The 25,217-nt window shown below is 51.9% G+C and overlaps 2 protein-coding genes, 1 long non-coding RNA gene and 1 other non-coding gene across 11 annotated transcripts in view; 2 read left to right on the top strand and 2 right to left on the bottom strand.

Moving 5' to 3' along the window:
* The window catches only part of VRK3 (VRK serine/threonine kinase 3), a 33,087-nt gene extending 25,645 nt beyond the window's left edge, over window positions 1-7,442 (bottom strand). For 4 of the 7 annotated variants that reach the window (XM_047077582.1, XM_047077583.1, XM_047077581.1 and 1 more), the window contains exons 1-5: window positions 7,266-7,346; window positions 6,314-6,376; window positions 3,336-3,410; window positions 1,245-1,384; window positions 522-671 (exon numbers count right to left, since the gene is read on the bottom strand). In XM_047077582.1, coding sequence (XP_046933538.1) covers window positions 522-671; window positions 1,245-1,384; window positions 3,336-3,370 — 325 coding nt within the window. In that variant the 5' untranslated portion in view covers window positions 3,371-3,410; window positions 6,314-6,376; window positions 7,266-7,346. Of the gene's footprint in view, window positions 1-521; window positions 672-1,244; window positions 1,385-3,335; window positions 3,411-6,313; window positions 6,377-7,265 lie in introns of all 7 variants that reach the window. The other 3 variants (XM_047077577.1, XM_047077579.1, XM_047077578.1) reach the window with 3 other exon arrangements.
* On the bottom strand, window positions 3,567-3,641 carry TRNAK-CUU (transfer RNA lysine (anticodon CUU)). Its single transcript has one exon. It is a non-coding gene; the product is annotated as a tRNA-Lys (tRNA).
* LOC124510886 (uncharacterized) lies at window positions 7,264-24,105 on the top strand. The gene is made up of 3 exons (XR_006961772.1): window positions 7,264-7,351; window positions 9,243-9,245; window positions 24,095-24,105. It is a non-coding gene; the product is annotated as an uncharacterized LOC124510886 (long non-coding RNA).
* ZNF473 (zinc finger protein 473) lies at window positions 7,796-21,627 on the top strand. Of its 2 annotated transcripts, XM_047077574.1 has the most exons (5): window positions 7,796-8,047; window positions 11,619-11,826; window positions 15,195-15,304; window positions 17,374-17,463; window positions 18,728-21,627. In XM_047077574.1, exons 3-5 carry the CDS (start codon window positions 15,205-15,207, stop codon window positions 21,181-21,183), a joined length of 2,646 nt encoding a protein of 881 aa, XP_046933530.1. In that variant the 5' UTR covers window positions 7,796-8,047; window positions 11,619-11,826; window positions 15,195-15,204; the 3' UTR covers window positions 21,184-21,627. The 2 variants fall into 2 exon arrangements, with proteins under 2 accessions (XP_046933530.1, XP_046933531.1); XM_047077575.1 differs by lacking the exon at window positions 7,796-8,047 and having other exon boundaries at window positions 11,648-11,826; window positions 15,178-15,304.
* Window positions 24,106-25,217: the final 1,112 nt, after the last annotated feature.

The raw sequence follows: 25,217 nt of genomic DNA, 5'->3' as shown, positions 1-25,217 counted from the left end.
CTGTGACTTTAGATCCAAGGGCCCACTAGGAAGGAGAGGGTACACGGTCCTCAAGACTCCCAGGCTCGTCGGCCGGCTCCAGGCTTATGCACGTGAGTCTACCTGGTCCCTGCCCACACAGGACTCTCAGTCTAGCAAGTGAGGCAGAAAGGGCCACGGGGCCTGGAGGAGACATGTGCTCCAATGAGGGTGTCACTGGCACTGGGGGCTAAGAGGGCAAAGAGAGGGAGACGAGGCAGCCTCGATCTAGCCTGTGGTGCTCAGGAAAGGCTTCCTAGAGAGCTGCCCCTCGATGCCAGGATGAAGAGTTGGGGCTGGAGGGGCGATAGGAGGCAGGAGGCTATGCACAGGTGGGAACAGGGGCGGCTCTGGCTGTGTGTAGACGGACCGGAGGCTAGGGATGCTGCGATGAGGGTCTAGGCGGGGTAGGGGATGCCCGGGCAGGGGAAGGATGCCCCAAATACCGTCCGGTGACCCACCTCTTCCCCGTCTAGTCAGGCCAGGTTGACCCCAACTCTCACCTTTGGGTCTCTCACAGGGTCTCAAGGTATCTTCAGACCCAGAACTGTCACCATCAGAGAAGACGGATGACGAGGAAGAGGTGACAGTGCTAGACCATCTCACTTTCTTGGAAGAGCTTTCAGAACTGGTGTTCCTCTTTCTCTTTGAGCCTGGAGAAAGGAAGACAGGATGCAGACTGAAATTACAAAGGCCTTTTCCAGGGAACCCTAAACTGGAAAACCCTGAGGGCACATTCAACCGCTCTCTTCCCGCCGATCCCCAGAGCCAAACCTCGCTTCTTCGGTCACCTAAATACCTAAGCAAACTATCCCTTCGTTTTATTTTTTTCCTCCTCTCTTTTATTTTCTTGTGTTTGTTTATTTTGAGAGAGAGAATGCACTGTGCGCGAGCAGGGCAGGGGCAGAGAAAGAGAGGGGGAGAGAGGGTCCCAAGCAGGCTCTGCCCTGTTAGCACAGAGCTGGACGTGGGGCTTGATCCTGCTAACCATGAGCCGCAATCAAGAGCCAGATGCTCCACGGACCAAGCCAGCCAGGCACCCCCTGAGTTGTCAACCTGAAAACCCAGAGGCCGATCAGATGCCAGGAAACTGAGTGTAGACAGAGTCTGAGTCCTGGGCAGCCCCAGGATCAATGCCAGGTCAGACAGGCTGCAAAGGTTTCCGGCCTTCCTCCCCCGATGCATGCACACATGCACTCGTCACCCCTCAAAGGGCTGGTTCTTACCTCGGAAGGATGACGTAAGCGGTCTGACAAAGGTCTGGCACCCTTCATGCTCCTCCACAGGCAAAGGTTTCCCACAGTAGGGGCAGAATTTGAATGTCGCTTCGATATTTTTGCCACAGTTTGGACAGAAGGTGATCATGCTAGAAAACAAAAGGTGGCGGAGGGAACAGGGAGTTGAAAGCAAAACTTCACCCACTGCCAGTGAGTAGTTCATCTGCGCTCCCCATGGTGACAACATTGCAAAAGGGAGAAAAGTTACTACGTTGGAATATACTCTCTTAGGAAGTGGCCACTTATTCTATTTTTTTTTTTAACGTATTTATTTATTTAGAGAGAGAATGGGGAAGGGGCAGAGAGAGAGGGAGAGAGAGAATCCCAAGCAGACTCTGTGCTACCAGCGCAGAGCCTGACGCGGGGCTTGATCTCACGAACCGTGAGATCATGACCTGAGCCGAAACCAAGAGTTGGGCGCTTCCCCAGGAAGTGGCCACTTCTAAAACAAATCCCCCTCCTCCCCCACTGCATCCAGCTTCTAGCCACTCATCTCTCCCCTAATGGCCCCGGGCAGGTCAAAAGCAGAAAAATGCAATGCGAAACTGCAGGTTTCACAGAAGATACGGGAATTCCTTGGAGTCCATGAAAGTTACGCAGACCCGCTCAGGTCACTGAAGCACTGAGGGTCTTCCCCTGGACTTCCGATGTTTGTTTCTTGAAACACACAATCGGTTTGGGAGAGACCGTGAATGCTCACCAAATATCCACGTGCTCCCCTACCCTTCCCGGGGGTCCCCTGCGGTTACACCGGGGCCACATAACTAATCCTGGTTAATGGCGTGTGAGTGGAAGTCAATTCCCAGCTGAGGCAGTTAAGAGCCAGAGGACCCCCTCCATCCACCCCTTCTCAGCACGCATGGCCCCGGAGGCCGCATCACTCCCCTGGCATAGCTACAGGATGAAGGAGGGCTGTCGGGTCCATGCTGGAATCTCACGATCAGTGAATAAATATACGTTGCATTAAGCCCCGAGGACCGTAGCATCTGCTACTGCAAACAGCCTGTCTTAGCCTGACTTAGTGAGACACAGGTGTTGACATTATCCTTTAGGCTTTGTGTGTCTCTGGGATATTTCCTAACACTTGTAAAAATCAAAACCAAAGCTACACACAGAGCCTATTAAAAAGGAGGACACGCGGGGCGCCTGGGTGGCACAGTCGGTTAAGCGTCCGACTTCAACCAGGTCACGATCTCGCGGTCCGTGAGTTCGAGCCCCGCGTCAGGCTCTGGGCTGATGGCTCAGAGCCTGGAGCCTGTTTCCGATTCTGTGTCTCCCTCTCTCTCTGCCCCTCCCCCGTTCATGCTCTGTCTCTCTCTGTCCCAAAAATAAATAAACGTTGAAAAAAAAAATTTTTAATTAAAAAAAAAAAAAAAAAAAGGAGGACACGGCAGGTGTATTCGTCTGCTCGGGCTGCTGTACCCAAACACCACTGCCTAGGGGGTTTGAACCACAGAATTTATTTCCTCAGAACTCTGGAGGCCAGAAGTCGGAGATCAAGGTGTGAGCAAGGCCGGTTTCTTCTGGGGCCTCTCTCCTTGGCTCACAGATGGCTGCCTTCTGTGTTCACATGGCCGTCCCCCTGACTGCGTTCCAATCTCTTCTTGTAAGGAACCAGTCATATGGGATTAGGGCCCCGCTTTGGTCTGTTTGGGCTGCGATATTGAAACATGACAGACTGCGCGGCTTATGAAAAACAGAAACTTATTTCTCAGAGTTCTGGAGACTAGGAGGTCCGAGGTCAAAATGCCACCATGGTTGAATTCTGGTGAAGGCCTTTGGGGGTCCAGACTGACAATTTTTCCTCAGTCCCCACATGGTGGAAGGGGCTAGGGAGCTATCTGGGGTCTCCTTCAAAAGAATACTGATCCCATTAGTGACGGCTTTACCCTCATGACCTACCATCCTCCCCAAAGGCTCCCCTCCCTAATACCATCACATTGGGCATTAGCATTTCAAAATATGCGTTTTGGGGGAGGGGGACACAAACATTCAGACCCCGGCTGGCCTACCCTAACAACCCCATTTTAACTTAATTACCTCTTTAAAGGCCCTATCTCCAAATACGGCCACATTCTGAGGTACTCAGGGTCAGGGTTTCCACATGATGGAATTCTGAGGGACACAAGTCAACCCATAAAAACAGGATTAAACTAGTTAAGCGAAGAAGAGAAAATCAACAAGGATGCCAGTGCTATGGGTACTTCAAGTAGATATATTTTACTTTTTTTTTAATTTATTGTTTTTTTTTTTCTTATTTTAAGTAAACCCTACACCACACGAGACTCGAACTCATGACCTCGAGATTAAGAGTCACGTGCTCTACCAACTGAGCCAGCCAGGTGCCCCTCAAGTAGATATATTTTATTTTACTTATTTTTTAAGGAGATATATTTTATTTCTTTACTTATTTATTAATATAGTTTAAACTTTTTAAAAAATGTTTAATTTTAGAAACAGAGGCAGAGCACAAGCGGGGGAGGGGCAGAGAGGGAGGGAGACACAGAATCCCAAGCAGGCTCCAGGCTCTGATCTCTTAGCACAGAGCCCGAGGTGGGGCTCGGACTCATGGACCGGACCGGGAGATCATGACCTGAGCGAAGTCGGAGGCTTAACCGACTGAGCCACCCAGGTGTCCCTATTTATAAATCTCAAATAGCAAAAGAAAGTAAGATTATTTCCTTCGCCCTTTATTCTAAGACTTGGCATACAGTACTGATTACCAACTGGCTACGGAAACACAAGCCAAAGTAAGTTTGCTCGTGACTTCATGTCACCTCGCAAGAGAAAGTTCTCTCCTCTTTTATTTTTGACAAATAAAAATTGGACATATGTAAGCCGTACCACACAATGTGCTGCAATTTGTCCGCATTGTGGAATGGTTACCACAACCGCCTGATTAACATACCGTGACTGCCCATAGCTGCCACTATTTTTGTGTGGGTGGTGAGGACCCTTGAGATCCACTTTCTTAGCAAATTGCAGGTATTTGATAATTATTGACTACAGTCGCTATAGTCTCCAGAATTTGTTAATCATAACTGAGTTTGTCCCCTCCCCAACACTTTCTTTTAAAAGTAGGCCCCACGCCCAACGTGGGGCTCGAACTCACGACCCTGCGATCAAGAGTCGTCTGCTTTTCCAACTGAAGCCAGCCAGATGCCCTGAAAGTTTGTCCCCTGTGATCAATATCTTTTTCCCCACAGCCTCTGGTAACCACCATTCTACTCTCTGTTACTAGGAGTTTGGCTTTTTTTTTTCTTAGATTCCACCTAGAAGTGAGATCATGCCATAACTATCTTTTTGTGTCTGGGTCAGTCTGATCAAACCCCTTTTCCTGTATTCACCGTACAGCTTGGTGTCTGTTGCACCTGTAAACAGGAGAGTCCTTAAAGTCTGGCTCTGGCTCCAGGCTCCTGGATTTCGGTTCCATATCCGCTACATGCTGGGCATGTTACTTACCCTCTCTGTGCCCCAGTCTGCCCAATGGTAAAATGCAGCTTCTAACGGTACTTTTTTTGACCGCTAGAGTAGGTGCTGGGGCCTAAATGAATACATTTATATCAAGCGCTGAGAACAGGGCCTGGCCCCCGGAAAGCCTTTTATGTTAGTGGCTCTTATGACCGGATCATGCCCCGTATCCAATTTACATTCCAGTTGTCAGTCCTTCTCTTCTGCCCCTTCCCTTTCCGGAAGTTCTGCGCCTCCCAGGTTTCTCCATTTCCACTTGGTGCTGACTTATGGACGTCTAGTGCTTGCCCTTGAAAATCACAGGCCGTCCAAAGAGCTCAGGAAAGAAATCGCAGCCAGAGGAGACGAGGGTTGTGCTTCCCCTTGGTCTGCAGAAGAGCAGAAACCACACTGTGGCAGAAAACTGCCCTTCCTTCAACTCCCACCAAGGAGCTGTGTACGATGTCAGACCGCAAAGGCTGTTGCCAAGTGTCTTTTTTTTTTTTTCCAACGTTTTTTATTTATTTTTTTGGGGACAGAGAGAAACAGAGCATGAACGGGGGAGGGGCAGAGAGAGAGGGAGACACAGCATCGGAAACAGGCTCCAGGCTCCGAGCCATCAGCCCAGAGCCTGACGCGGGGCTCGAACTCACAGACCGCGAGATCGTGACCTGGCTGAAGTCGGACGCCTAACCGACTGCGCCACCCAGGCGCCCCTGTTGCCAAGTGTCTTTTAAGGAAACCTGTAGGTTGGTTGTGGCACTTAATTTGTTGTCCTGGTTGACATCTGAATGGACAGATCTCTCTTCTCGAAGGGATAAATATGGGTGAGCATTTTTGGTAAGCTAGAGGAGTCACCTCCTCTTCTCGCTTCAGGCCACTGCACACCTGAAGCCCTTCTGGTGACGTTGGAGCCACAAGATCAAAATGGCCTGGAGGGCGGCTACCCTGAAGAGTGGTTCCAGGCTTTGTATCCGTGAGAAACTTGAATTTGGGTTCAGCCACTAAGATATGGGGGCTGCTGCTAATGCAGCATAGTCTGGCCTCATCTGACTAGCAAACTAAGACTTTAGTTTTGTTTTGTTTTTTAATTTATTTATTCTGAGAGAGACAGCATGCACGCACATGAGCAGGGGAAGGGCAGAGAGAGAAGGAGAGAGAGAGAATCTAAGCAGGCTCCCTGCTGTCAGCACAGAGTCCGACACGGGGCACGAACTCGCAAACTGTGAGATCACGACCTGAGCTGAAATCAAGAGTCAGACACTTAACCGACTGAGCCACCCAGGCACCCCTAAGACTTGGCAGTTTTTTTGTTTTTTGGGGTTTTTCTGGCTTTACAGTGTTAAGTGGTTTTGCCTTAAGTGGAGTTTTCCCTCCGTGCCAAGTGCCCTTGGCTAAAGATGGCCTCTAGGATGGGGCAAGCACCTAATCCAGTGACCCTGTCACATCCATGATAACTTTCCTCCTGGGAGTGAAGTCTGACAGCAGCAACACAGAGGAGGCGGAACAGGAGCAGGTTGTTGGTGGGGAATAAGCTATAAGGGGGCCTGTCCCTGAGGGGATGGTACCTTAATGGGGTCACAGTCTGGCCTTCAGATTCCCTGGGCTGGAAACTCCATCTTAGAAGAGACCTGTAAGTGAATAAAAGTGGAGAGGTTGACTCGGGCCCATTTCACATATAAGTGAAAGATAACGGTTAATGTTTACTGATCACTGGCTATGTAGTCCGCAAGTACTAAGTTCATTCACTCACTCAATAATCACTCACCGAACTCCTAATATGTGCTAACCACTGGGGATACAGCAGCAAAGGAAACAAACGAGGCCCTTGACCTGAGGAAGCTCACATTCTAGTGGCAGAGGATGAGATTAATAAACAAATGAGCAACTGTTTAATAGGTCAGATGGAGGTAGTGTTACAGTAAACGCTCAATAAATATGGATGGAAGAAGGCAGTTTCACAGTAAAGTCACCTGTCCAAGGTCACATGGCTAGTTCAGGTCTTAAACCCAAGGCTCCAACGCTCAGGCCAGTCTTTATCATCCATTCACCCGTTTATTTTATTTGTTCAACCAATATTTACTGAACATTTGCTATGTGTTAAGAATTGAGTCCCTCCTAGGAGGTTCTCAGCCATTGTACAGCAAAAGAGCTAAAGGCTACTAGACTCCATCCACCTCAGGGAAGGAGGGACAGTCTTCCGGATGACCACGACTCGCCTAGGCCCCGCCCTCCCAAAAAATCGGGCACGACGTCGTGTCAAGACAGGACGGCCGACAAGCTCCCTATGAGCCCCGCCCATCTCCGTTGTAGCCACACCCGCCAAGAGCCCACAGGGGCCTGAGAGGGCTGCAAGGACAGATCAGTAATCGCGGCGACAAGAAGCTTCTTACATAGAGACCCCCAGCCCGGGGGCCTCCGTCTGCCACAAAGGGTCGTGCTGACGTCACAGGCAGCACGACCGAACTGTGGTCACTGCATCAGGAGACCTCTCCCTTCTCCGCCTCACTTTCCCCTCACCTCTGGACTTCGTGAGCGGGGTTGGGAGCCAGGTATCTGCGGCCAGATTCTCCGACCCTTCGCGGGAAGTAGGACTCACCTTCTTAGTTGTCCCGCGTAAACTTCCGGGAGGCGGAAAGCGCTGCGCGCGCATCCTCGACCCGAGGAAGGACAGCGCCCGCGCAGGCGCTGCTGGCTTCCGGACTGCCCTCGGGCAGTGACCGGGAGGGATTATTTCCTCATCGCCCACCCCCATTCCACCCTCTTTTGGAGGGTTTCTGGTTCTACTGCGCATGTGCCAACGTGACCCAATGGTAAGGGGGAGTGAACTATGAAGCATCTCTCCGCCTATCAGAGAGAGGTCCTGTAATTTTCCCGCCTCAAACTCCGCCCCTTGCTTCCAAGCGTCTTTTCGGGAATTTCCGCCTCAACGCGTTTCCATGGCAACCCGCCGTCTCCTTCAGGCCAGAGTACGCTGCTTAGCTTGTCCTTTAACTGGGTAAAAACTGGACTGCAATTCCCACATGCTACCTGGTCCCGATTTTGTTTCTACTCTCTTTCCTCCAGTGCTCAGCGGCCAGAGAAGAGGGCGGGGAAAGAAACACAGATAAGCGGAGATAGGCGTCAGCACAGCCTTCTGGGAAACCGAGTCCCGTTGGCGCGGAGGCTCCTGGGTGGAGGAGCTCGAGGAAGTTCTCGCGGCGCCGGAAGTTGTTACAAGGCGCGAGTGGGAGGAGTTGGGTCTGCGTCTTCCTCGGGGCGGGAGTCGCTTCTGTTAACGCGACGGACGGCAGTCTTGAGAGGTGAGGCGACGCCGCAGGTGGGGTCACTGAGTACTCCCAAGGCTTGGGGGCTCGGTTCTTCTTGAGGGGTGACGGAATGCCCACGGGGTGACTTCGGCAAAGGGCGCGCCTTCTGGGGGCGGTGGGTGTCCAGGTGGGGTCTTGACCGCTCTCTGTTCGGAGCGTGTTCTGGGCCGGGCTGTCGCTGAAATGGTTTCCAGTCCTCACCGGCAGCCCTGAGAGGAGAGGTTACATTTACTTTTGAGTGAGGAGATGGAAGCCGAAGGAGGGGTTCGGTTGCCCGAAGTTGATCGGGCAGATCTGGAGGGATGAATGAATGGGAGTTCTTGAGGAGGGCGAAGCATTTCACATTTGAGCACTTGCTGGGCGCCAGGCGCCGCGCTGTACTCGGATTTCCTCCTGTAATCTCCGCAGCAGCGCCAAGCGCGGTTCCTCGGTTTTATCGGCTCCCTTGGCACCGGGAGCACTTCGGGAATCACAGTTTATCAGAGTTTGGAAAGTTAATAGGGTGCCTATTTCATAGTTAGGCAACGCCTCAGAGCGATCTGGGGCAGTTCTTGGAAATCGATTATTTCTGCCCGGGGAAAGGCGTGAATATTCACACTATATACAGCCTGTGGCAGTTCGGGTTCAGTTTTGCCGCCAATTTACGAATGAATAAGGTTCTGCTTTTCAGAGCTGTTTTGGTTTTTAGAATTACAGCTGCGGGGCTGTGGATCTGTTTTACTTGTCCCATTTCGTACACGTGGAAACCAAGGGTGAATGATCTGCTCTGGTCCCACACTAAGAAGCAGCAAGAGTTCTCAATTCTAGAGCGCTGGATTTGCCAGTCCTGTAATTGTTTGACTCAAGTTCATTCTGAGAGGCTGGGTGACCTTGAGCCTCACATTAGGGCTCCAGTTTGTTCTGTCCCAGGGCTCAGAGTGTATGAGATACGGACAGAACGTGATTTGGAAACTGTAGACAGAGGTCTGAAACTCAGATGTCTATGAGGGTGAGGCAGATTAGGTTAAAGAGACAACCGCCTGGGGTGGGGGGGGCGGAGAGCTGTGGGGCATCAGGGAGCACTTGCCCCACTTAAGGGGGGTAACTTTAGGCCCCAGCTAACAGCTTTGTTAGACTTGTGAGCCAAATCCTAGAATTTGGCAGAAACTGGAAATCTTTTTTTTTTTTTTCATTTTTATTTATTTTAGAGAGAGTGGGGGGGGGAGAGGGGGAGAGAGTCTTAAGCAGGCCCCATGCTCAATTTCCCAGTTTTCAAGGTTGAGACTACTTAAAATAATTTTCTCTCAAAATCTGCTGTCCGCCAGCATTGTGAGCAAAAAACCACATCTGTGGACCAAATTACACCCTCAAGGCGAGACTTAACCTCTGTCATGTGAGGAAAGTCACTGTTGAGTAAACGTTAGCACTTAACACGTCTGCCACATCACCTTACCTGCAATCAAAATCTGGAAAGCCCGGAAGATCACTTTTTCCAGAAGTTTCGTGTCCAGACCTGACCGGAACTACTGGGATTTATAACCTTTCATTATCCTACCTAGAGAGAATATCTATACCCTTCACTCTAAAAATATTGAGGTGTTCAAGTACAAAATGCTGCCTGGCCCACACTACACTGTGATTTTATTTTATTTTATTATTTTTTTTATTAGGTTTTTTTTTTTTAATCTTTATTTATTTTTGAGACACAGAGAGAGACAGAGCATGAGCAGGGGAGGGGCAGAGAGAGAGGGAGACACGGAATCTGAAGCAGGCTCCAGGCTCTGAGCTGTCAGCACAGAGCCCGACGCGGGGCTCGAACCCACGAAACGTGAGATCATGACCTGAGCTGAAGTCTGCCGCTTAACTGACTGAGCCACCCAGGCACCCCCGCACTGCACTGTGATTTTAATGAAATATATTTGTGTGTGTGTGTGTATCACCTTTTTAAAAATCAGAAAATTTCTTGGGGTGTCTGGGTGGCCCAGTCAGTTTAGTGTCCAACTTCGGCTCAGGTCATGGTCTCATTTTTGTGAGTTGGAGCCCTGCATCGGGCTCTGTGCTGACAGCTCAGAGCCTGGAGCCTGCTTCAGATTCTGTGTCTCCAGCTCTCTCTGCCCCTCCCCCATGTGCGCGTGCGCTCTCTTTCTCTCTCTCTCTGTCTCCCCGTCTCTCTCAGAAATGAATAAACATTAAAAAATTTTTTTAATAAAAATCAGAAAATTTCTGAATTTCAAAGCACATCTGTCCCTAGAAGCTTAACAATTGTGGACCTGACGTTAAATCATCCTGCTGCTTTGTGATACGGAGTGTTTTCATCACTCTGTAGATAATGTGCCACTTAGGAAATTCACAGTAGCTACCAACGTGTAAGAAGCCCTATGGTACAGGGCACCTGGGTGGCTCAGTTGGTTGAATGTCCGACTTCAGCTCAGGTCTTTGGAGCCCTACGTCAGGCTCTGTGCTGACAACTCAGAGCCCGCTTTGCCCCTCCCCACTCTGACGCACGCATGCTCTCTCTCTCTCAAAATAAATATTAAAAAAAAAAAAGGCCCCATGGTACAGTGTTTTGTATATTATGGGTCATGAAAATAACTCACTGGGCAGTGGCCATAATTTTTTTTTTAATGTTTATTTGTTTAGAGAAGGCACAAGTAGAGGAGTGGCAGGGAGGGAGGGAGATCGAGAATCCCAAGCAGGCTCCAAGTTGTCAGCACAGAGCCCAGTGCAGGACTCGATCTCACAAACTGTGAAATCATGACCTGAGCCGTAAGCAAGAGTCAGACGCTTAACCGAGTGAGCCACCCAGGTGTCCTGGCCATAATTTTTTTTTAATGAAGTACAGTGAAAGAGACTAGAATAGAAAAGATCCTAGCACATTCTACTTTGTAAGATTCAGTATTATTTTGTGAAGTTTTGTTTTCGTTTTGTGTGTGAATGGACAGTCATGGTATATGTCTTTGTTACTGTGGGTCATGGTTAAAAAAAAAAAAGTTGGAGAAATCTTGCTACTGTTGAGAAAATAGTAAAATTTTTGGAGGCCAGCTCACCTGGACTCAAATTCTAGAGCCAGTAATCAGAAATCCCAGAATCCTGGGGCGCCTGGGGTGGCTCAGTCGGCCGGGCGTCCGACTTCGGCTCAGGTCATGATCTCACAGTTCACGAGTTCGAGCCCCACGTCGGCCTCTGCTGACAGCTAGGAGCCTGGAGCCTGCTTCGGATTCTGTGTCTCCTTCTCTTTGCCTTTTTCTCTCTCGAAAATAAATAAACGTTAAAAAAAAAAGAAAAAGAACCCAGAATCCTCATCCTGGGGGTTCAGTTGGAGAGACACTGTGTTCTGTCAACAAACGTTCCAAAAGCGCCTACTGTACGTCAGGGGTCGTGTCGTGCTGAGACACGGTCGCGAGCAAGACCGAAGGTCCCACCCAGGTGACCGACCTTAATCGCCACCTCTCCCAAACGTGGATTTACTGACTGTAATAAGTGCCAAGAAGGGTCATGAAGTTGCCTGTGGGCCCCGAAGCACGGTGGAAATGAGGGGCGTGGAGTAGTTTCGGCCGATACAGAAGTGTTGTTGTGATCCCCGCAGGGAGACTCCCATCCTGACTCATCCTCCTACTTCCGGACATTCTGGGGGCTCATTCGGCATGGCCAGGGAGCCAGCCCTAGAAGGAAGGGAGACTTTCTCCTGGCTCCCTTGTGTCTCCTGCGGCTCTGCCAGCCAGGAACATGGAGGGGACGGAGAGGGATCTTAAGTGAGAACTCCGGCCACCGAGTCCCAGTCGGCTACCACCAAGGTGAGTCGAGGGCCCCTTGTCCAGGCCCCATGCCCTGAGGCTGCGTGGCCGGCCGGCCTTTATTCTGGGCTCACTGACCCACGGTGACCCCCAGGTGATCCTCTTGTTATGCTGTCGCTCTCCTGCTCAGCACCCTTCCAGGCATCCTTTCTGCTTAGAAGATCAAACCCAGGTTTCCCAGCCCAGTCCTGCACGACCTGAGTCCTGCCGCCTTCCTCAGCGTCTCCTCCGGTTCCCTCCATAACCCAAACTCGCTTCCTGGCCTGGTGGCAAACTGTTACACTGTGGTTGCCGGATTCCCAGCCTTTGCTCGGGCTCCTCCCTCTGCTAGAATACCCTACCCGCCATCTCCGGCCGGTCTTACACAGCCTTCAAGACCCAGCCCAGCCCCCACCTTGCGTGGGCAGTGAGCTCTTCCCTGCTCCGGCCTCATCATAGCACAAATCACCTGGCTGTGGTTGTCCCCTGCCCCCGTCTATCAGCCCCACCAGAGGAGGTGCTCCTTGGAGACAGGTACTGATTGGGCCTCGCCTCTGGGCCCCTAGGGACCAGCGTGGGCCCAGTACACAGCGGTCCTTGAGGTGTTTCTTGAATGATGAATGAAAACCTTCCTCTACCACCGATACCTGCTTATCCTTAATGACCCAACTTGAATATCTGCCCCAACCAGGAAGCTTTTCCTGACTCCAAGGCAATGTCCTCATGCCCGTCCCTGGCCACACAGCCCTGGATACTGCCCTCTGTCACAGCCCTATCTCCTTATGCTCACTGTCAGCATCCCTGGGTGTCCCCTGTAGGCCAGGGACTGGGTTTGACACCTCTCTGCCTCCAGCATCCCCAGAGGGGTCTGGCACACGGGAGAAATGACTGTTGAACGAATACATGCTCTGACCTTGTCACTGTCCTGTATAAAACTCTCTGTGGCTCCCCAGTGCCCCACGGATCAAGTCCAGGGTCCTCCCACACCCCCACCGCTATTTCCAGCAAAATCGAGGAGTCCAGGGAAGGAAGCTTCTTGGGGCTCTCTGATCTGGCTCCTGCTGACAAAGCCTCTTTGGCTGATCCCTTCTGACCGGGTATAGACAGCAACAGTTTCAGCCACAAGTAACAGAACACTTGGCTCAAGGCAATTTAAACAGTCAATGGATTATATAGAACACATAACCAGAAAGGCCAGAGCCGGCTTGATCCGCCAGCCCACTCAGTGTGATCGAGACCCAGTGTATTGTCCCCATCTCTCAGCCCCACCTCCTATTGGTTCCATCCTTGATGAACTCCTTCCCTTGTCCCAAAACAGCTGCCAGGGTCACCATGTCCCCACATGCCTCCTACATGAAGGCTCTGTTCTGGGTGCTGGCTCTACTCGCTAGGGAACCAACTGATGTGGTCCCTGCCGTCATGAGCTCACATGTTATTGGCGGGGTAACACCGTATTTGTTTGCTAGGGCTGTGGTAACAAAGTGCCTTGAATGATAGAAATTTATTATCTTGGCTCTGGAGGCTAGAAGTATGAAGCCAAGGTGCCAGCTGGGCTCCTTCCTTTGGAGGCTGCACGGGAGAACCCCTTCCTTGCCTCTTCAGCTTCTAGAGATGCCTGGGTTCCTTGACTTGTGGCCACGTCACTCTGACCTCTGCTTCTGTCATCACATCACCTTCTCCTACCTTTGACTCCTTCTGTCTCATTTTTTTCCTAAATATTTATTTATTTTATTTATTTATTTTTAACGTTTATTTATTTTTGAGACAGAGAGAGATGGAGCATGAACGGGAGAGGGTCAGAGAGAGGGAGACAGAATCTGAAACAGGCTCCAGGCTCCGAGCTGTCCGCACAGAGCCCGACGCGGGGCTCGAACTCACGGACCGCGAGATCATGACCTGAGCCGAAGTCGGCCGCTCAACCAACTGAGCCACCCAGGCGCCCCCTAAATATTTATTTTTGACACAGTGCACAAGCAGGGTAGGGGCAGAGAGAGAGAGGGAGACACAGAATCCGAAGCAGGCTCCAGGTCCTGAGCTGTCAGCACAGAGCCCGACGCGGGGCTCCAACCCATGTACCGTGAGATCATGACCTGAGCCGAAGTCGGATGACCGACTGAGCCACCCAGGCACCCCCCTTCTGCCTCTTATAAAGATATAAGATTGTCAAAAAAATTAAAAAAGATATGAGATTGTCATGATTGTGACAATCAGGGGCCACCGTGATCATCCAGGGTAACCTCCCCATCTGAGGATCCTTAACTTGTCACACCCGGGAAGTCCCTTTTGCCATACAAGGTGACATTCACAGGTTCTGGGGATTAGAATGTGGATGTCTTTGGGGAACCATGATGTCCAAGGTTTAAAAGGGTATCTCGAACTTAACCTGTACCAAACCAGACTCACACTGTGCCCCAAAACCTGCTTCTCCCCTGTCTCAGGCAGCGGCAGCTCTGTCCTTCCAGTGCTCAGGCTAAAATCTTACAGACGTCTGGGCTACTGTCTGTCGTTCGCTACATTTGCTCTCTTGGGAGATGTTGTCCCCAGCAGTGTCAAAATGTCCACATCTTGGGGCATCTGTGTGGCTCAGTCGGTTGAGCGTCCAGCTTTGGCTCAGGTCCTGATCTCGCGGTCTGTGAGTTCGAGCCTCACGTCAGGCTCTGTGCTGACAGCTCAGAGCCTGGAGCCTGCTTGGGATTCTGTGTCTCCTTCTCTCTCTGCCCCTCCCCCACTTGTGCACACGCGCTCTCTCTCTTTCTCTCCCTCTGTCAAAAATAAATAAACGTTTAAAAAAAAATGGCCACATCTCACCTTTTCACACCCCTTCCATCCCTGTTCTCCTTTCTCGCCTGAATCATGGAATTCACCTTTTTCCTTGTCTCCCTGCCTCTGCCTTTCCACCTTTTATGTTTTTCCACGTAGTGGCCAGAGGAGGACCCTGGTTAGAATATGCTTAATCAATTTGCTTACTTTTTTAAGAATATTTGTATTGTAAAATCAAGCACAAACATAGAAACCCACGGCGGGTTTCTGTTACATGGTTCTCTACTGTGTGTGTTTGAAAATTTCCATAGTAAAAACTTAAAATCTTGAATGAACGCTAAAAAGCAAAAGCCGAAGTAAGCAGATTTTAGAAACAGGCCGACGTGCATTTAAGTCCTGCCTGTGTGACCCTAAGGGGAACGCACGTCCCCTCTCCGAAACTCCATATCTTGCCTACAAAATATGGGGATGCCCGGTGTCCTAGGTCTCAGGGCTCCCACGAGAAGATTTTTGTCAAAGACCTAGTACATGGAGGGCAGGGTGCATCAAGTGAGCCGTCGGGTCCATCGCTGGCCCCAGTCCCACGGTCACTGACAGTGTGTTACATTTCAGGAATTTGTGACCCACAGGGATGTAGCCATGGACTTCACCTTGGAGGACTGGGAGCAGCTGGGGCTGGACCAGGGGGACCTGTTCTGGGACACGGCGCTGGACAACTACCAGAACCTTTTCCTGCTGAGTGAGTGTCCACTCCAGCCCCGGGGGCCCGGTCCCTGCCCTGCTTTTGGCTATTGTCACCCACAGGATAAATTCTCGGCTCCTGAACGCCTCAGAGCTGGCATGATGTAGCCTGGCAGTGCTCAGCTGGCCAACTCTGCCCCCCCGGGGGCACTGGCAGTGCCTGGTGACCTTTTAGATTGGTCCGCACTTAGGAGCAGGGGGTGTGCACCTGGCGTCTCATGGGTAGAGCCTGGGGTCGCCGCCACATGTCCGGGAATGCAAGGGCAGCCCCTACAGCCGAGGATTATGTCACTAGTGTCACTAGTGTCACTAGTGCCGAGGCTGAGAAACCCCATCAGCCGCCCGCCTGCCGCTCTGGCCTCCTTAGCACTTTCCTCTTCGTCCTTGTGGGGCTGACGCTCAGGGTCTTTGCATTTGCCTTCCTGTCTCGTCCCCTCCCTGCCTCTGGGCTTTCCTTTTTTAAGACTTCTACCGCGACCTGTTAGCGAGTCCTCTGTCCCCTGCCCCACCGGCCCACCACTCCTGCGCTTTCGAACTGCCCATTTTATGCTCTGTCTCCCTCTGCTGGGATAGGCACTTCCTGAGGGCGGGGACTCACTGAATGGTGGCTCAGTAAACGAACGAGTAGCAGGAGTCACCGGCTCAGGAGCCGGGTCTCATGCTGGGTCAGCGCTTAGAACTGGCCTTCAGTCCTGCCGTCACCCCACAAGTCCGACTCCCTGTTTTGCTGGTCCTTTTAAAAATGAGGTCCAAAGAGAAGTCACCTTCCCAGCTATGCGGGGGTTCCCGGAAGTACCCTGTGTTCAGTGACTTACGAGGAGGGGACTTGAAGGACTCAGCATGTGGTCGTACTCACGGCCGTGACATGTTACAGAGAAAGGACACAGCATGGGCGGCAAAGGGGAAACCAGAGCCGGCTTCCAGAGCCCTCTCCCTGCGTAGAGTCCCACACGATCGTAATGAGGGACAAATGGTGTGAAATGTCTACTGGAGATGCTCACTAGAGACTCAGCACCCACAGTTTTTATTGGGAGCTGGTCACACAGGCACCCTCTGCCTGGAAAGTACCAAGATTCTAGACTCCCAGCCGGAAAGCAGGTGTTCAGCATGATAGTTGAGGCACAGGGGGCCCCTCTGTTCGGGAATGCTGGAACCCTCCCGAGATCCAGGTTCCCAGACACCAGCTGAGGGCCAGCCTCCCAGATTTTTCTCTAAACTCTACTGAGCACGTGCGGCAGAAGCAGCTTCGGGGCGGCTCAGACCTCAGCGTCTTTTCTATTTCTAAACTACATCCCACAGTATAGGCACGTCTCCCTTGACCCCCCGCACACGCTTGTGTGTATGTCCAAGCAGCGTATTAGCTTCCTACGGCTGCTCTTAGAAATGCCACAAACAGCAGCTTAAAACAACGCGTTTATTCTCCGACGGTTGTGGAGGTCAGAAGTCTCAAACGGGTCTGACCCGGCTGCGGTCAGGCTGTTGGCAGGGCTTGTTCCCTCTGGAAGCTCCGGGGAAGAGTCTTGTGCCTTTGCCCTTTTCTGGCTTCTAGAGGCGCCTGCATCGCTTGGCTCGTGGCCCTTCCATTTTCAAGCCAAGAAGGCGCTTTTCCTCCACGGTAGCGCAGTTCCCCCGGGATTAGGATTCTGCTTCCTTCCTCGAGTAGTTTGCCGAGGGCAGGGCACAGGACCGCCTGGGCTCTGGGAACCCAGCATATTCCACAGAGGCCTTGGGCGATGTGGGCTCCGTGGGTGGATGAGAGGGTGCGTGCCTCTCCACCTGGCAGGCTGCTCGTCCCTCGAGAGCTGTCGCAAGTCCTTTGTATCCCCGGCCCTGGCTTTCACAGCTCTGATCGCCCTGGACTGTGACTGTCTGGGTCTCTCTCCTCCACCGGACTGGGAACCCTACGGGGCAGGTGTCCCCGGAGTCGCCCAGAGCGGCATTTGGCTCTCACGAGCTGTACACTGGACAAAGCACTGACGGTCAGGACAGCCAGAAGTTTCCCGCTAAGCAGTCGGCTGGCCTGCCGTGTCCTGGTTGATGACAGTGCTCTTCTCTCCCTCCCTGCAGACCCCTGTAAACCCAAACTGACCTCCTGTCCAGATGGTGGCGAAGAGCTGGAGGCCGTGGTCAGAGAAAGCCCAGAATCAGAGGGCCTTGGTGAGTGGGCGGGGCGGGGGCCGGTGGGACAGGGCCCTTTGTCTGCCCTCCGTCTTTGGAACTTCCATCCGGACCCCAAACGTCTGCCTAGACATCTTGCCCCTCTGCCACGTGCTGGCTTCTGTCCCCTCGTCCCGGCAGGGCTGGGGCCCTCGTCTTGTCTACCTCAGTGTTCGGCATGTGGCTGTCCTGGTGCCCTGAGTCAGTCTCTCCACCTTCATGTGCTGTGCCCTTTGAGCACCACACATCCCCAGTCTGCTTCACCCTGTGTTTGTACAAGTCTGTCCCGGAGGGCACAGCAGATGGCCACATCTGCTAATAACTCAAGCCCAGGCCTTAATGCAGCCAAGAGCATTTGTTCCGTTCTCTCCTAGGCCACAGTTCCTCTAGAGGGAACAGGTTAGGCAGCGAGGGTGTCACGCTGGTTGACGTGTCCCCAGTGGGAAAAGGCAGAGGCAGGGGCCTTCCCTGGGGCGCGGGACACTTTCCTCACGGTCAGGTCATTAACATGAGAAGGGCCCCTGAGTCAGAGACCACAGCGTGGTGGCTGCGTGGCTCAGTCCGGGCCTCCGCCACCCAGTCAGGATGCAGCTCACCTCTCGTGAGCTCGCGAATGCGGACCCTCCGTGGCCTCCCGACGAGCACACCAGTGTTTGCGCGCAGGTGACCAGCACGGACCCCTGCCACCTCTACAACACATGGGGGCGCCCGGGTGGCTCAGTCGGTTAAGCGTCAACTCTGGGTTTCGGCTCGGGTCATGATCTCACGGTTTGTGAGTTCGAGCCCCACACTGGGCTCAGTGCTGACAGCGTGGAGCCTGCTTGGGATTCTCTCTCTCCCTCCCTCTCTGTCGCTCCCCTGCTCACTCACGCTTTCTCTCTCTCAAAATAAATAAATAAATACTAAAAAAAGAAATACATGCTCTTTCCAGAACCGCGTAGCCACGCCTTTACCAACCAAATCTGTCCTCCAGCAGTTATATCATTTCTACCTCCTTCCCCGTTGAACAGCGCCCTTCTCCAAGAAGTGGGCCGTGGCTGATGGGGGCAACGGCATCTGCTAAGAGGCTCCCCTTCCCTGTGGAGCCCCCGCGGCTGCCCAGCTCCCCACTTAACCATCTTGGAAATGGGCTCTCTGTTTCCTGTGCTGCCAGTTCCAGCCGGGTCACCACTTTGGCCCCTTCTCCTTCATCATCCCCTCGAGGGACAGGCTTCCTGAGGAGCCATCACCCGTTCTCCCTCTTGTCTGTGTTCTCACCCTGCAGCTCCTTATGTTTCGCCGCGGGGAACGGGAGACACCTGCACTTACCCTCTCTCGGACATGGCCGAAGTCAAGAACTGCCCTCTGGCACAAGACTTCTTGGAGGAAGGACTCTCCCAGGAGATCATGGAGACTTTGTCCAAGGATGGCTTCGGGAACTCCAGTCTGGGGAAAGCCTATGTAGGTGAGAGTTGGTTAGACAGTTTGCTAGGAGATCCAGAAAGCCTTCTGAAGTCTGACGTTGTTACCAACAAGGGAAGTCCCACAGAATGCAGGAGTCGCGAACTCCAGAGAGACCTCGGTCCTGAGCCCCTCCTTTCCGTGAGGGAGGATTCTGTGATGCGTGATCTTCCTGAAAAGAGCCCAGCTAAGTCTCAGGAACTTGGGAAAGACTTTGGCTGTGACTTAGACCAGAGCCAGCAGGATCCTGTCCAGGGAGGCGAGAAACTGTATAAATGTAGTGAATGTGGGGAGAGCTTCAGTCAGAGTTACCATCTCATCCAGCACTGGATTGTTCATACTAGAGAGAAACCCGCTGTGCACGAAGAGTATGAGGAAGGTTGCAGCCAGAGGTCTTGCCTCTTTGTGCCCCTGACAACTCACACAGACTACAAATCCTGTGCGCATAACGAGGGCGGGAAAACCTGCACTCAGAGCACACACCTTCTGTGGCATCAGAAAATTCACACTGGAGAAGAACCACATAAGAATCAAGACAGTGACCCTCCGTCAGGTCTCAGCTTACAGCCTGCTGAGCAGCAGAAACCCTATACAGGTGATGAGTCCTACAAAGGTAACGAGCCTGGCGAGGGTTTCAGCCAAACCTTTCCCCTCACCCAGCATCAGAAGACCCACACTCAGAAACGCTATGAATGTGCCAAATGCAAGGCGACCTTCAACTTCAGCAAATACCTCCTCCAACATCAAAAAACCCATGCTACGAAAACTACCTCTGAGCATCAGGAATGCGGGAAGGCCTTCGGGCAGAGCATGCTGCTCGCTGAACACCAGTCCATTCACACCGGAGAAAAGCCTTACGAGTGTGATCAGTGTGGGAGGCCCTTCAGGAATATCTCGACCCTAAAGGTCCACCAGAGGGTTCACAGTGGAGAGAAGCCTTACAAATGCAACGAGTGTGGGAAATCCTTCTACCGGAGCACTCACCTTAATGAACATCAGAGGATTCACACCGGCTACAGGCCCTACAAGTGTCATCAGTGCGTCAAGAGTTTCAGCCGGCCCTCCCACCTGATTCGACACCAGTCTGTTCACGCCACAGGCAAGTCCTACTGCTGCGCCAGATGCAAGAAAACCTTCAGCCATAGTGAATACCTTGTTCAACACCAGAAAATGCATGCTATGGAGACCCTCCACGAGTGTCAGGAGTGTGGCGAGCGCTTCTTCTGCAGCTCGACCCTAGCATGCCACCAGAGTGTTCACGCCAGAGAAAAACAAGCACTTGGCGAGAGCGGGAGTATCTTGAGTCAGGACTCAGAATGGAGAGAACATCCAGGCGTTGGCGAGAAGCACTTTAAGTGTAGCAAATGCGAGAAAACCTTCAGCTGCAGCAAATATCTGACTCAGCACGAGAGGGTTCACACCAGAGTGAAACCCTTTGAGTGTGACCAGTGTGGAAAAGCCTTTAGCAAAAGTACACAGCTCCTTCGCCACCAGAACATCCACTCTCGAGTGAGGCCGTATGAATGTGGGGACTGCGGGAAGGCCTTCATCCGCAGCACTTCCCTCACCAAACATCAGGCCACCCACAAGAGTGAGCACCCCTTTACATGTAATGAATGTGGAAAGACCTTCAGCCAAAGTGCACACCTCTCAGAACATCAGTTAACTCACACTGAGGAGAAGAAACTCTGTAAATATAGCAAGTGTGACAAAGCCCTTGCCCAAGGTAACTGCCTTACTCAGCATCAGAGAACTGATGCTGGAAAGAAGTCCTTTGAGTGTGATGAATGCGACAAATCATTCCATTTGAGTTCGTGCCTTTCTAAGCATCAGAGAGATCACACAGGTGAGAAACCCCACAAATGCAGTGACTGTGAGAAAACCTTCAGCCTGGGTGCTCAACTTCTTCAACACCGGAGAGTTCACACTGGAGAAAAGCCTTATGTTTGTCAGAAATGTGGGAAAGCTTTCAGCCAGAGCTCATGCCTTTCTGTTCACCAGCGAGTTCACACTGGAGAAAAGCCTTATGTTTGTCAGGAATGTGGGAAAGCCTTCAGCCAGAGCTCGTGCCTTTCTGTTCACCGGAGGATTCACACCGGGGAGAAGCCTTACGTGTGTGCTCAGTGTGGGAAAGCCTTTTCCCAGAAAGCAAATCTGATGCAGCATGAGAGAGTTCACACTGGGGAGAAGCCTTATGCCTGCAGGGTCTGTGGGAAAGCCTTTGGCCTCAGCGCCCATCTCAATCAGCACCAGAGGGTCCACACCCAAGAGAAACAGTAGTAATGTCAATATTGTCAGAAAGCCCTCTGATGCAGGTCTCAGCAGACATCAAGTTCATACTTGAAGGTAACAAGGAATTACTTAGCAGTAAGTGACAAGCAGCAATACTACAAGGTCCCAGCAGCAGCAACAGGGTCCCAGACATCTAAACACATTCATCTGGGCCCTAAGGTTGAAACCATCGCACTGTAAGCTCCTCCGCCACGAAATAAATACATCTCTTTATTAATAAGGAGCAATTAGAAAATTTGCACACATGAGTCTCATGAAAACACAGTAGTGGAGAAGCTGTGTAGAATGGCAATTCAGCGGTAGACTTGAGCCAGTCGGCTGAGTTAAATCCCAGCTCTGCCAAGTGCTATCCGCGGGGAGAGCCATGGGACTTCCTAGGGCCTCCGTGTCCTCACCTGTAAGATTGGCACAATATGGTTACCTACCTCAGAAGGCTGTTGTGAGGATAAATGAATAGAGATAAAGGTGCACTTAGAACTGAGTGCCCAGCACATAGTAAGTACTCCCCAAATGTGAGCTACAAGTACTCACGAGATACAACAAATACATTTAAAAAAAAAAAAAAAAAAAGGAAGAGTTAGCAATCCTCTATTTACTGCAGTTAATGTTCTTACTAATACTATGCACGGCTTTCATTTTTAAAGTTTTTCTTCAAAACGCCTCTGGCTAAATTTGGTCCCCCAAACCCAGCACCTTGCTCTTTTCTTTAAAAAAAAAAAGGGGGGGGGCGGGGGCGGAGGGAGACGGGGTGCCTAGGTGGCTCAGTCGGTTGGGCGTCCGACTTTGGCGCAGGTCATGATCTCCCAAGTTCATTGGTTGAGCCTCGTGTCGGCCTCTGTGCTGACAGCTCGGAGCCTGGAGCCTGCTTCGGATTCTGTGTCTCGCTTTCTGTCTGCCCCTCCTCTGCTTGCACTCTGTCTCTCTCAAAAATAAATAACCATTAAAAAATTTTTTTCAGTCTAACTTTTCCTTCCCTCTGCTCTGTCGCAGTATTTTCTTGACTCACCCACAGAAGCCAACAAGAGCATGTAAACACCAAATAGCTAGAACTTTCCACTCCTAACCTCCAGAACGTCTCACTCAAAAGGACGTTCTCCCACATAACACATGCCCCTTCTTCCTGTAATTTTCTTCCCCCATTTAAAGTTGGATCTGTGGAATGAGACCTAGTGTGTGGTGGGAGTTCCTCGTACTAGAAACCATGGGATTCGGTTGGGAAAGCTGCACTGGATATTGCCACGCGGTTCCCAGAAGATGTGCTCCATGGTGAAAACCGTGTATGGAAACTACTGGCGGAATGTTCCTCATGCACCATTTGTCCAAGAGCCAACCACTCACCAGGTGCTCTGCCAGGCTCCGGGGTGGGGAATACCAACACGGCAAGCCCTGGTCTGGCTGTGAAACTCCTGGAATCAAAGGGAAGCGGATGGCCCCATTTCCACAGAGAAGTACTGTTCATTGACAAGTGACATCCTAAAATGCCACATTCCCTCCTGTCACAGCAAGTTCTGGGACCGTGAAGGGTTGCTGGAGAGCCCAGGGAGGGCCCCATCCTTCCTGCTGGAGCCCTCAAGTCGACGGGTCAACCTTGGCCAGGCCTGTTCTACAGCTAAGACACCACATGGAACCATGTGCCCTCTTGAGGGCACCTCCTCAGCTCTTGGTTTTTGTGTCCCACCCACTGAGTGACCTCATCACATGTCTGCTGAAGCACAAAGAGAACTTTACGAAGACACTGACACTTTTGATATTCATAGTTTTGGTGCTAAAAAAGTTTAGGAGTATGTGCTCTGAGTTCTTGAGTCTTTTAAACCTTGAAACTGGGGTGCCTGGGTGGTTCAGTCAGTTAAGCATCTGACTTTGGCTCAGGTCATGATCTCATGGTTCGTGAGTTCGAGTCTCATATCGGGTAAGCCCACACCCCACTTCTGCTGAGCTCGAGCCCCACTTTGGGTGAGCCCAGCACCTCCCCTCCCCCGTTCTGCCCCTGGCTCACTTGTGCCCACTCTCTTTCAAAAAAAAAAACAAAAAACCTTGCACTTTGAGTTCTGCCGGTTGGTTTTGTTGTTGAAACTGGGAACTTACAGGCTCGCCACTGGGCCCACACCACAGCAGGGAGCATATGGGTTTTCAAAGGGCCGAAACACTGAACTCCCTGCACCTGGTCCCTGCCCCCAGATCGCTGTGTAGTCTGGGTGAGACCCGTTCTATACCACAGGGCAGGCCAGAGGTGGGAAACGTGTTCAACGAGAGTTTTGACACCAAAGATGGAGGTCAGGGGTCCTGCGGAAAATTGGCAATGTGGCGGGCGGACTCTGTAACTACTGACCTGTGTAGCTGTGGGCCAGCGTAGAGATGGCTTTTATGTGTATGTGTTTGTTCGCCGATTAAAGTTTTGAGTCTGTATGCGTTGGTTGCTTTTTTCAGCCTGGTGCCGCGTACCTGGCCAGATGCTGGGCGTGCTGAGGCTCCCATTCGGGGCAAGTGCCCGTGTTGTGGGGGAGGAGGGCTTATCCTAGTAAAAGCTGCCCCATGAGGAGGGATGGTCACGTCCATTTTCCCAAAGTGTCGGTGGGGCAGGGGCCACCGGGGAACCATACGGTTTCAGCCGGTCCTCAGACACCTCATCAGACAACACTTCATTCTAGCATGATCCTGACTGACGAGGAAGCACGGACAGCCTGTCGTTCTCTCCTCTCTAGTTACAAAAACACAACAGTCCTCAAGCTCAGGCGATCGTTGGAGCTAGAAATTAATCTTACTTTCCTCTCTTGGTGTTTATTTTAGTTCCCCACCCCGCCCTTTCTGTAATGACCAGAGATGCTAGTTTCCCACTCAAGGGCAGTAGTGGAAAGCCCTCTTGAGAAATAAATTGATTTGGGGCGCCTGCCTGGCTCAGTCGGAAGAGCATGCGACTCGATCTCGGGGTTGTGAGTTTGAGCCCCATGTTAGGTGTAGGGGTTACTAAAAAAATAAAGTTACTTAAGTAAAAAAGTGAGCTGGTTTAAAGGGAAATGCATGGCACGTGTTTATGACAAAAAATGGACAGTGGTGTCCAACTGAATGAGGTGGGGAACGCAGATGTGACTAAGGCCTGGCATCCTGTCAGCGGATAACCATCGCCGGGATAATTGTGTCAGGACGAACCAGATTAATGCTGTGGCTGAACAGGTTTCACTCACCCGTGCTACGTGTCCACTGTGGATCGGTGGCGGTGGGGAGGGGGTGGGGCTGGAACTCGATCCACTAGAGAGGCCAGGCTTTCCTTTTTGAGTCTGTGCATCCTTCAGGTCACCTGAGTGAGGAAGCAGCTTCAACACCTTGCATTTCCCCGTCTCCCCCTTCAGGCAGAGCAGGACTCCGGCTCTGCCCTGGGGCGGGGGGACAATGCAAAGTTTTTGCTGCATTTTACTTACGGCAAACTTCCATTCATGGCAAGTGATACTGGTTGTCCACTCGCAGTCGTGCTTGAAAGGCTTAAGGGTGTTGATTGAAATAGGTGCGTGAGTAGGGTCCTGGCGCAGGCAGCTGGTGTCTCAGGCGGGCAGAAGGTGGCCACTCTGCGGAACCCAAGCCAGTGGCGGCATGCGGACACCTAACATTGAGAAGATCCTGCTCTAAGCAAACGACCTAGGAACCACTGTATAAAAAAAGATGAAGGTGGGGGCGCCTGGGGGGCTCCGTCGGTTCAGCGTCCGACTTCGGCTCAGGTCACAATCTCACGGTTCGTGGGTTCGAGCCCCGCGTCGGGCCCTGTGCTGACAGCTCGGAGCCCGAAGCCTGCTTCAGATTCTGTGTCTCCCTCTCTCTGCCCCTCCCCCACTCATTCTCATTCTCACACTCTCTCTCTCTCAAAAATAAACATTAAAAAAGATGAAAGCGGATGTGCCCTGGCCGAAGGGGTATGAGGAACACCACCCCCCCCCCCCCACCGCCGCAGCCCCGGGGCACAAACCTCTCTCTGTGAGGGGCTTTCGGATGCTCCCTTGGAAAGAACACAAAGCCCTTTGACAATATCCTAG

Source organism: Lynx rufus, unplaced genomic scaffold (genome assembly GCF_022079265.1).
Source record: "Lynx rufus isolate CCGP_SWC_20201006 ecotype Redwood Valley unplaced genomic scaffold, mLynRuf1.p SCAF_16, whole genome shotgun sequence".
NCBI lineage: Eukaryota > Metazoa > Chordata > Mammalia > Carnivora > Felidae > Lynx > Lynx rufus.
The sequence above is the reverse complement of the archived record's forward strand: the minus strand, read 5'-3'. Positions and strand labels throughout refer to the sequence as shown.

Bases quoted from the DNA above. Each gene is read 5' to 3' on its own strand.
- ZNF473 (XM_047077574.1), top strand. From the start codon at position 15,205: ATGGACTTCACCTTGGAGGACTGGGAGCAGCTGGGGCTGGACCAGGGG. The intron at 15,305-17,373 runs GTGAGTGTCCAC...CCCTCCCTGCAG, and splicing joins CCAGAACCTTTTCCTGCTGA to ACCCCTGTAAACCCAAACTG. The intron at 17,464-18,727 runs GTGAGTGGGCGG...CTCACCCTGCAG, and splicing joins CCCAGAATCAGAGGGCCTTG to CTCCTTATGTTTCGCCGCGG.